This window comes from Megachile rotundata, chromosome 4 (genome assembly GCF_050947335.1).
Source record: "Megachile rotundata isolate GNS110a chromosome 4, iyMegRotu1, whole genome shotgun sequence".
NCBI classification, from domain to species: Eukaryota; Metazoa; Arthropoda; class Insecta; order Hymenoptera; family Megachilidae; genus Megachile; species Megachile rotundata.
In genome coordinates, this window is record NC_134986.1 from 16455606 (window position 1) to 16467464 (window position 11859).

Below are 11859 nucleotides of genomic sequence, written 5' to 3' on the forward strand. Positions count from 1 at the left end.
AAGAACCACAAATGTCCCATCACGTCCCAATTCGAGCAACAAAGTTTCAAGAACAAAACGGGAACAGGGTTCCGTGGAAAAGGGGTCTGCGGCATTGGAGGGTTCCGCGATGCCTGGAAGGAATTAATAGGATCATTTAATCCGTGTCACGACGAAGTTGCACCCACACGTTCCGTTATACCCTTCGTCGAATGACCGCAGCTGACCTCGTCACCTCTGGTAGTAAGGTAACGAAGAAAGCTACGGAGAAGGATGAAAGGAGGAAAGAGGGAACGCGAGTCCTCTTACAAAGTATGTTCTCGGATGCAACGTAAGGCTATGCAGGTCAAATCCCATATTTCTATTGGATTTCATATTTTCATGGTGGAATCTCATTCGGAATATTCCTGTATTTGTTGCTTTGGAAATTTTGTAATTGTTAAGTGAATTTTTGTGCTTGTCAGATTTAAGGCAATTTTTATTAAATTATGATATTAATTGTTTGTTATTATCGTGATTTATAATTTTTAATTTACTGAATTTTTGTGCTCATGGAATTTAAGGTGATTTTTATTAAATTACCATGATAGTAATAGCTTGTATTGTCATATTTCATAATTTTTATTTTTCTGAATTTTCGTGTTCAAGTTTAAGACAATTTTTATTAAATTGTCATGACACTAACTGTTTTGCATTATTACCATACTTCATCATTTTTAATTTTCTGAATCTTCATGTTCATGAAATTTATGTCAATTATTATTGAATTGTCCTGATACTGCTGGTATTGTCACCATACTTCATAATTTTTAATTTTCTGAATCCTCTGCTCATTAAATTTATGTTAATTATTATTGAATTTTTGTAATACTAACTGCTGGTATTATCAACATACTTTACAATTTTTAATTCTCCCCTAACACCATACAAAGTCACTCATCAATCTTTACAACACATTAAACATCAAATGGCAATGAAAATCCTTAATTAATCATATTAGCTCACCAAGAAAGAATTTCGTAACAAAACGTATCAATTAGAAGTGAAAAGCTCCAAGAATCGCTTAAGGATTCATGCGAAGACGATTTCGAAATAGCAAAACCTTGAAGATCAGTTAGACTCAAGGATCGTTAACTAACCTAACACTAACTAATACATTAATAAGTAACCGACGATACTTACATACGACGATATAAAAATGATACGTCAAGTATTCACGTCGTAACAAATGATAGTTGATGTCAGACAGTTTGTCAGCAACCACCTGTCTTCAACTTTTCTCCTTATCTCCGGGAATGCGAGTAAGCGGCAATGAACTCGATTGAAAATAGCAGATAATTTATGATTGTCCTCGAAATAGTCTCGTCGCGGTGAACGAGTACATTCTCGCATATTACGCCAGAACCGGTCGACCAACTTTTCTCCACGCAACACGCTCGATACCGATGACATTGACATTGACTGTCGCTACAGAACGAGTATCGATACTTTCCGAGTCGGTGCGCGAATTTTCCTTTCGAGCGATAAACTGACATCTTCTATTTAAAATATTTTTCGTTGCAAAATTTAGTGGATTGTTAAATATGTAACTCATGAAGGAACACATAAAAACATAATGGATAATGAAATATAGTTTGAAAATTCATTTTTAACAATTTATTTTAAGAAATTCATTATTGCAAGGTTTAATAGATTTTTAAATATGTAACTCATGAAGGAACACGTGATAACATGATGGATAATGAAATATAATTTTCAAATTCATTTTTGACAATTTGTTTTGAAAAATTCATCATTGCATGGTTTAATAGATTTTTTAAATATGTAACTCATGATGGAACGCATGAAAACATACTCGATAATGAAATATAATTTTCAAATTCATTTTTAACAATTTATTTTGAAAAATTTATCATTGCAAGGTTTAATAGATTTTTAAATATGTAACTCATGAAGGAACACATAAAAACATGATGGATAATGAAATATAATTTGAAAATTCATTTTTAACAATTTATTTTGAAAAATTCATCATTGCATGGTTTAATAGATTTATTAAATATGAGGCTCATGATGGAACGCATGAAAACATACTCGATAATGAAATATAATTTGCAAATTCATTTTTAACAATTTATTTTTAAAAATTTATCATTGCATGATTTAATAGATTTTTAAATATGTAACTCATGAAGGAACACATAAAAACTTGATGGATAATGAAATATAATTTGAAAATTTATTTTTAACAATTTATTTTGAAAAATTCATCCCTACAAGGTTTAATAGATTTTTAAATATGTGACTCATTATGAAACACATGAAAACATGATGGATAACGAAATATAATTTGCAAATTCATTTTTAACAATTTATTTTGAAAAATTCATCCCTGAAAAAGTTAATAGATTTGCAAATATGTAGCTCATAGAAACATTATCAATAATAAACTACAATATAGATAGAGTGTTTGAAGTATCTTCTTACGAAAAAAGAAGCGAATTTCAATAATCATGTAAGAAGATCGATGACGAAAAACCGGTTAAAAATCCAAACGAAGTAACTGTCACGTTTTAAAATATGAGAAGACTAAGTATACGTCAATGGCTACATATGTGTTAACGAACGATGAATGGACTTCTACAAATAAGTCAAACTGGTACCTCGAGTTTACGTAACAAACTACCATACAGGGGACAAGCGGAAGATCCAAACAGTTACAACATCGCTCAGAATTAATTAAACTTCATGGGTCACTATTTTATTACCGTAATCCACGAGCTGTTTGATCGATAGGAAATTATACACCTGTTTGATTGATTAGAAATAATGTGGGTTACAGGGGTCTTGAACTCTATTTAGGTTTTTAACATTTTTTAGAATTTAGAGGTTAGGATTTATAGAACTTGTGAGTTACGATGAACTATGTTATGATTTTTGTAAATTTAATATAATTTTTCAGATTCTATAATAACGTGAAGTTCAACTCTGATTTTGCAACCTAACCTAATTTCGTCAGAATGGAACCTAACCTATCTTTACACTGGCAACCATATTTGCTAGCTTCACATATGTTACTCTATGATATTATTTATTAAAATTCAGTTTAATATTACTACTTAAAATTGAATGTATTAAAAATTCATTCTAATGTTAGTTTTCAAAATGAAGTTTATTAAAATTCATCCTAATATTATTTTTTGAAGTTGAATTCATTAAAACTCACTTGAGTATCAATTTTTAAAATGAAGTTTATCAAAACTCATGATAATATTATTTTTCAAAACACGTTCATTAAAAAGTCTTCCCAATATTACTTTTAAAATTGAATTCATTAAAACTCACTTGAGTATCAATTTTCAAAATGAAGTTCATTAAAATTCATCCTAATATTATTTTTTGAAGTTGAATTCATTAAAACTCACTTGAGTATCAATTTTTAAAATGAAGCTTATCAAAACTCATGATAATATTATTTTTCAGAACACGTTCATTAAAATTCATCCCAATATTATTTTTTAAAATTGAATTCACTAAAATGCGCAAGAATATCATTTTTAAAATGAAGTTTATTAAAATTCATCCTGACAAGTTAAATAAAATTCATTATTAAATTCTTAGTTCAAGGTAACTGTACTAAACTCCTAACATCATTTTTGTCGCTATAACTGTTGCGGTCAATAAAATTTGCTAGTGTAAATATAAACCCTACCAATTTTTCAAAGAAGCGATAACTCGATTTCTCAGTGGTTGAAGCAAAAAGCTCAGAATTTATTCATGAAGTATCTCCGAACGTGTCAATGGCGCTTTTCATTTGACACTCACGGAACGATCGCATCTTGTTTTTCATGTCGACCACGAAGGATTCCTCGTCGCCGGTTGCGGTGCAGGCAAACCACGACCTTGGTAGACACGTAGTGCAGAATTTCGTGCACGCGATACGCGTTGCAGAGCAGAGAAACCAGCTGCTCATCGGAGCGTGTGCGGTTGATGGTAATGAACTTTCGCGAGGCAAGGTCGTCGGGGATGATTTCATAACTCGCCTCGTCGCACTCTCCATCTTTTTCTCGATCCTCGAGTTACATGTCGCGCGAAGCACGTTCTCCGACACGTAATTGAAAAGGTAAAGAGAGTCGGATAATCGGAGAACATTGACTTACATAATGACTCGAGATGAATAAGATCTGACCTCGATTACGTCTCGTGCGAACACATGAATTTTTTTTCTGCTCGCTCGAGGAGAGATCGCGATTATTGTTGAACGCGATAAGCTCCCAAAGGACGGTCGTCCTTGGTTAATTACGAGAACCAAGTTCCGTGATTAACCTGCACGAATCACCGGAACTTTCGAGCTGTTCTCCGAGATTCACGCCGATTAAATCTGATCGTGGAATACCGTTAACCTGTTCTCACTCCGTTACACTTCATTGAGCGTTGTATTGGATCTTCCTACATCTTCTTCGCTTAAATATGCTGAGATATATTAGACGCTTCTCTTCGTTGCATTAGATGCGGACGTGAATTAAAGTAAACGTACCCGTTAACCAATGTTCTGATCGAAAATGATTATCGGTCAGATACCTGAACTATAGCAGTTATGATGATCAAGTTACAACCAAAGCTTCCCATGTATTAATAATATTCATTAGATTTATAATTAGATTTTCGTTCAATTTAAAATGTTCATACTTAGGCACAGTTTTTAGGTTCTCCACATTACAACCCTCTTAGTGTACACCTTACTAGTAATATTTATTATAATTTTTTTTGACATAAAATAATATTCAGGTACATCTTTCATGTCCTCCACATAACAACCCTCTTATTGTGCACCATATTAATAATATTTATTATGATTTTTTTTTGACATAAAATAATATTCAGGTACATCTCTCATGTCCTCCACATAACAACCCTCTTATTGTGCACCATATTAATAATATTTATTATGATTTTTTTTTACGAAAAATAATATTCAGGTACATCTTACATGACCTCCACATAACAACCCTCTTAATGTACACCTTACTAATAATATTTATTATCATTTTTTTTACAACAAATTCAGGTACATCTTTTATGTCCTCCACCTGACAACCCTCTTAATGTACACAATATTAATAATATTTATTATGATTTTTTTTTAAATAAAATAATATTCAGGTACATCTTACATGACCTCCACATAACAACCCTCTTAATGTACACCTTACTAATAATATTTATTATAATTTTTTTTACAACAAATTCAGGTACATCTTTCATGTCCTCCACCTGACAACCCTCTTAATGTACACAATATTAATAATATTCATTATGATTTTTTGACAACAAATACTATTCAGATACATTCTTCGACGATCATGAAACAAGTACAAATTAATATAATACAATAATTTAAACAAAAATATAAAAAAATATTTTGAAAAGTCCATCAAAGAACCCAGACAGAAATACAAGGCTTAAGCATCCAGGAGAGTAAAATCCGCTAGCACCTGTATCTGGACAAACTAGTTGTCGTAAATTTGCCGGGACGTCGCCGAACGAATACAAAGTAGTGGTAATCCTTGATTGTAATCACGCGTGATACGCTGACACCTCGATGAAGCGTCGCTGGCTCGGGTTAGCGAAGCTAGCCGAACAGGCGCAATAATTTAGCACAGGCACCGTGGAAGACAAGAATCGTCTCGTTGGAGCAATGTACACGAGGTACGTGCTGGGCCCGTGTAACGTGGAGGCACGCGGGTTGGGAGCCGTTCGTGGGACTCGCGAGAGAGACGCGATGGGCCTTCCATTCACGGACAGAACTGCTGCTTCCCAGTACAATTCAATTCGCTGGAAACCGCCTGCACTCTCCGCGCCGTGGAATGCTGATTCTCGAATATGCCTTGCCTTCGCTCGATGCGACACGCACGCATGGAAACGAATGTCCGTGCTGTGGCCGGGAGCACCTTGCGGAAACGCACGCGCCGCGCATTTCAACCTCGCGCCTTCGAGTCGCGGATCGACTTCCGATCGAGCTACGACGTCGATTCTCACCGGTTCCCACCTGTACCGCGAACGCGTGCTTCCTATTCATACCGGCAACGCACGCTCGCGGATATAACTAGGATATTTGTCTGGGGAAGGGCAGCATTGCGATGCGTTATACCGCTAGGAGTTCTATTCCTGCATGCTGTGGCGACACGCGTGGTGTCTTCGCGTCTACGCGTGGTTCTGACAGATCTATGCGCGGACGATGGTGATGGAGTTCCTTGCGCTGAATCACGGCAAGTTCGAATTTCGAATGATGAATTAGCGGGGAAGTTACAAGCGTAGTTTCCTTGTATGGAATTAGTAATACGCTGAATTAACACGCGTGGAATTATGACGCATGGAATTATCACATGTGGAATCACCATGCGTTGGATTTCCTCGTGTGGAATTACCATGCGCTGAATTACTACGCGTGGAATTTCGGTGCGCTGAATTACCATTCGTGGAATTACAACACACTGAATCACCACGCGCTGAATTACCACGCGTGGAGTTACCACGCGCTGAGTCACCACGCGTAGAATTACCACGCGTGGAATTACCACGCGCTGAATTACCACGCGTGGAGTTACCATGCACTGAGTCATCACGCGTAGAATTACCACGCGTGGAATTACCATGCACTGAGTCATCACGCGTAGAATTACCACGCGTGGAATTACCACACGCTGAATTACCACGCGTGGAATTACCACGCGCTGAATTACCACGCGCTGAATTACCACGCGTGGAGTTACCATGCGCTGAGTCATCACGCGTAGAATTACCACGCGTGGAATTACCACACGCTGAATTACCACGCGCTTAATTACCACGCGTGGAGTTACCATGCGCTGAGTCATCAAACGTAGAATTACCAAGCGTGGAATTACCACGCGCTGAATTACCACGCGTGGAGTTACCATGCGCTGAGTCATCACGCGTAGAATTACCACGCGCTGAATCACCATTTGCTAAATCCCAGCGTATAGAAATCCCACGCGCATAAAAATATAAAATAGTATGAAAAATGGATGCAGCTCCACGTCGCGCATGACCTTGTTCCGCAGATCAATTAACCTCGAGTTAACCTCGTTATCAGTATCTCCGTCTAGACGCAAAGTTCATCTGGCAACGACGGGCGAATATAAAATAAATTAGAATAAAATTAAGAGACATGCACTGGTTGTCCAATGGACGATAAAAATTAATCACAGAATATGAACTGTGATAGAATTCCGATAATATGACATACGATGGTTCAATATTAATGAAATGATAGGAGACGGGACAATGAAAATGTATTCTATTTGATGATCAATTACATGAGTAATTATCGGAGTCGTATTGTGCTAATTAATAATATTATAAATTCATTTGGAAGTATGATATTCTATGGCAGCGTTGCGGCGAGACGTGTATACAAAATGGAAGCCACATAATGGTACTTCGAACAATGGGTGTATTATGATGTGCAAACAATATGACTGAACACCATAATATTATTAACAGGATATTTAGCTTGCCTCGTAACGTAAATTCAAGTACTGTATTAAATATTTCAATCGAAATGCATTTACCTTCGTCTGTGCGTATACTAAAAATCAAAATATAAAAAAATGTAATTTACTGAATTATATCCGTTACAATTATGATTAAATTACTATCACTGCTTTTGAGGAAATTATATAAAATTCATGAAGTTATCAAAGAATTCTTATTAAATATTCATCTATAGAACGCGATAACAGTACAACGAAATTTCTGAGAATAAAGCAGTTAACAAGGAAGTCGATTTAGCATAAAAACCATAAAAATGTTGGTAACCCATCTTCACCGGCATGTAATAAATCTGCCAGCTCGGTACATTCAATGAAGGGGTTATAGTGGACATTCGAAACCTTTGCCTCGCAATGCACGTATCCGCGTACAGCTACGTTTTGTGCATTTCAAGGAGTTCCTGGACGGTTTTCAAAGAAAAAAAACCACCGGTAATACTTTCGAAAAGAGGACAATCGCTTGGCAAATTCGTACACCCTTCATTGTTCCCATATATTTATAGTCTTCAACGATGAATCGTTTCCTCAAATCGTTTCAAGCTCAATTAAATTAATACAAGGTTTATAAATCATGAACAATATGTGAGAGTAAGATATAGAATAAATATATTATACTAATACATTAGTAGATGGATAATACATTTTAACTGAAAGGGATATTAATAATTTTATTTTTATTGTACGATCTTTTGATGCAGACTTGTGTCTAATTCGCAATCTTGCCAAACTTCGATTAATTCGTGTTGTGCCAAACTTAAATTGCGTCAGAATAGAATCATGCCAGATTTCAATTATGGAAATCACGTCGACTTTGAATTGCATCGAAATTACATTGAATTCGAATCGTGTGGAATTGTGTCAGATTCGAAATCGAAATGAAATCAATCGCCTCAAATTCGAATCACATTCGCGCTAAATCTACGCGCGGTGATTCAGCGCGTGGTAATTCCACGCGTGGTAGTTCAGCGCGTGGTAATTCAGCGCGTGGTAACACCACGCGTGGTAATTCAGCGCGTGGTAACTCCACGCGTGGTAATTCAGCGCGTGGAAATTCCACGCATGGTAATTCTACGCGTGGTGACTCAGCGCGTGGTAACTCCACGCGTGGTAATTCAGCGCGTGGAAATTCCACGCATGGTAATTCTACGCGTGGTGACTCAGCGCGTGGTAACTCCACGCGTGGTAATTCAGCGCGTGGAAATTCCACGCATGGTAATTCTACGCGTGGTGACTCAGCGCGTGGTAACTCCACGCGTGGTAATTCAGCGCGTGGAAATTCCACGCGTGGTAATTCTGCGCGTGGTAACTCCACGCGTGGTAATTCAGCGCGTGGTAACTCCACACATGGTAATTCAACGCGTGGTAATTCTATGCGTGGTGACTCAGCGCGTGGTAACTCCACGCGTGGTAATTTAGCGTGTGGTAATTCCATGCGTGGTATTTCAACGCGTCGTAATTCCACGCGTGGTAATTCAGCACGTCGAAATTCCACGCATGGTAATTCCTTATGAGGAAATCCTACGCATGGTGATACAACGTGTGGTGATTCGTATCACATCTCAACGTTGAACTCAAAGCAAACACCCCTTGGCGCCAAATGCAAATCGCATCGAAATACAATCAAACAACAAAGACATACTCCAATATCTCCAGCATAAACTGTCGAAGCTAATCCGGCCATCCACGACACTCGCAGAGATTCGATGACAAAAAATGTCAAGAAGAAAGAGCGGAGAAGAGCCTATCGAGAACTAAGAGAGCGAGAGAGAGAGAGGCTCATTGTACGAATAAGACCGATTGTGTCGTAGTAGGGTGGCACGTCGTTTTTCACGAACAATCGAACGCTCTCGTCTGACGCGGCGTGCGGCACTTCAATTCCAAAGAAATTGCGAAAACACAGCGCGTAAGAAGAGACTCGAGTGGCTCGAATGAATGTGCGAGAGAGAGTTGACGGATACGCTTTTGCGCGGATGTGTCAACGAAGCTGGCGAAGAAAAGCGACGGCAAGAAAGGGAGAGCGAAACGGAGCCGTGTGTATTCCGTGTGCACTCGCCATACAATTCGTTCGACTAGGGTGTTAACGAGAATTCGCCCACGCACGCTCGCGCCATATGACGCTTTGACTCACTTCGTTGTTAAGCCCCGGTTCACCCTCCGGACAAACGCATCCCGCCGGTAATTACTATGATAAACTGCACGCACCGGAGACACGACTCGTCTCCCTGCGAATTTCATGGGAAATGGAGTCTCCCAAGATTATTTGCCTTCTTATTGCCCGACGAACCCCCGGATTAACTAATAACATTTATTTCATTTAGGCTTGCTTGTCAGGAAACGCCATTTGATTTACGATACTCTCGCTCACCTTTGTCCCTCGAACTTCACAATTTTCTCCACGATAAAAACCATCTGCTTTCCTCTCAGTTTCTACCCTTCTCTTTCGTTCAATTTTCCTGTTGGATGTTGAAATTAATTTTTTACTGCAAAAATGAATCTCGTTGAGAAACTCTGTTTAATAGATTGAATAAATAGTCAGAACATCATGGAGCTGATAGGTGATCTAGATTGTCTAACCTCAGAGGGCTGAATAATAAATATATTGCACTTTTGATGTCAGATGTTTCCAAACGCATTAAACGTTTTTCACATGCAGTTTGATTTTCAAAGAGTACATCAAATATTATTGTCATCAGACTTTGTCTCCGTTCATCTTAAATACCTCGCTCTGTTTGTCCGTGTTAAATATTATACAGCGACATTGTTCGCAACAGTATATGTATATAGTTATAGCGTAACTAATGAAGTCGATGTCGTTTCTGTTACAGCGCCCGTATACGACCAGGATACCACACAAGTAGCAGAATACGATGGAGGTATGTGCGGTGTAGTGACTTTTATTACCCCTAATCAATGTACAAGCACGGGGCAACGACGTGACGTTAATTGTATCGCAGTTAAACAGACGATGGCACGTGCCGTTTTAACGATTCTTACACGACGTCGCTTTCAATCGATCCTTTCGATGAATATTAAGAGTGTCCGACATTATTCGATCGTGTCGCGTATATACTGCTTTGTATCGGCAAACGCATTTCCTCCTTAGAATACGCTACTATCCACAAAAGAGAACCACCTATAGAATACTACAGAATGCAACAACATCTACAGAATACACGAATAATCTACAGAACCTCACCTATAAATTATTCTAATTAAAAAAAAAATTCAAGTCTTGTACTCTGTCTTTTGTCTCGTACAAATCTACACCTTAACAAGCCTTCAACTAATCGTTTTACACCTACAGCCACAGCCGGATGTTACTACAACTACCAACACTACCAGGAGGGTGATCGGATAGTCACGAACGAGCCATGTCTGAACTGCACGTGTCACAATCGGATGTTGATGTGCTATCTGAGAGTCTGTCCCTTCACGAAGGCGATCGGCCAAGACTGCACCGTGGAGAAACGTCCGGATCAGTGCTGTCCCGTGATCACCTGTCCAGAGGTACCGGTACAACTGCTCACATCGACCACCAGTCCACCCGCGATTGCTGGTGGTTCCACCGCTGTCGGCTTCCACGACAACTATGGCTGCAACGTTAACGACCGATTCTACGCCGACGGGGCTCAGTTGCCGATCGATCCTCAGAATCCTTGCGAGCTCTGCTACTGCATCAGGAACAGGACCACTTGCGTCATGCAGGAGTGCACCTTGCGTGTGGCTGGGTGCAGGCCAGTTTATCAACCGGGTGTATGTTGTCCGGTCAAATACAACTGCGGTAAGTTCGCCTTTACGAGGGTAAATTGAAAACTTAATGTTATTGCTCGAATAATTTTGTGTTGCGACTGTGAACCTAACAATGTTACTGCTCGAATAATTTTGTCATGAGACTGTGTTTCGATCTCATACAGATGTATTTAATCTGTAAATGTGTTTGATCTGAAGTGAACGAAGAGTTAATTAATTGTGAATTCTGAGCAGAATACGACGAGGAACTTGCAACAACGGTTGAACCAACGCCTGGCCTGATCATGACTACCACGATGGCGCCGAGGACGCAGTGCTACCACGAAGGCATGATTTACGAGGACGGTGATTTGATTTACTCGACGCAACCCTGTCAACATTGCTACTGCTTCCACGGTGACATCGCGTGCGCCGTCCAAGACTGCGGAACGCCCATGAAAACGCACGGAAAGAACTGCACCGCTCTGCCACCGCCCGAAGGAGAATGTTGCCCGACGACGTATCAGTGTGGTAAGTACTTTTCCATCTGGTACCTAACGAGCTAATTTCGTAGTCG

General features: G+C 38.8%; 1 protein-coding gene across 5 annotated transcripts in view; it reads left to right on the forward strand.

The window, feature by feature from the left end:
• Positions 1-11859, forward strand: part of LOC100877061 (uncharacterized) — a 64482-nt gene that overhangs the window by 41529 nt on the left and 11094 nt on the right. For all 5 annotated transcript variants that reach the window (XM_076530557.1, XM_076530558.1, XM_012286877.2 and 2 more), the window contains exons 3-5: positions 10379-10426; positions 10858-11334; positions 11538-11813. In XM_076530557.1, coding sequence (XP_076386672.1) covers positions 10379-10426; positions 10858-11334; positions 11538-11813 — 801 coding nt within the window. The remainder of the gene's footprint in view (positions 1-10378; positions 10427-10857; positions 11335-11537; positions 11814-11859) is intronic.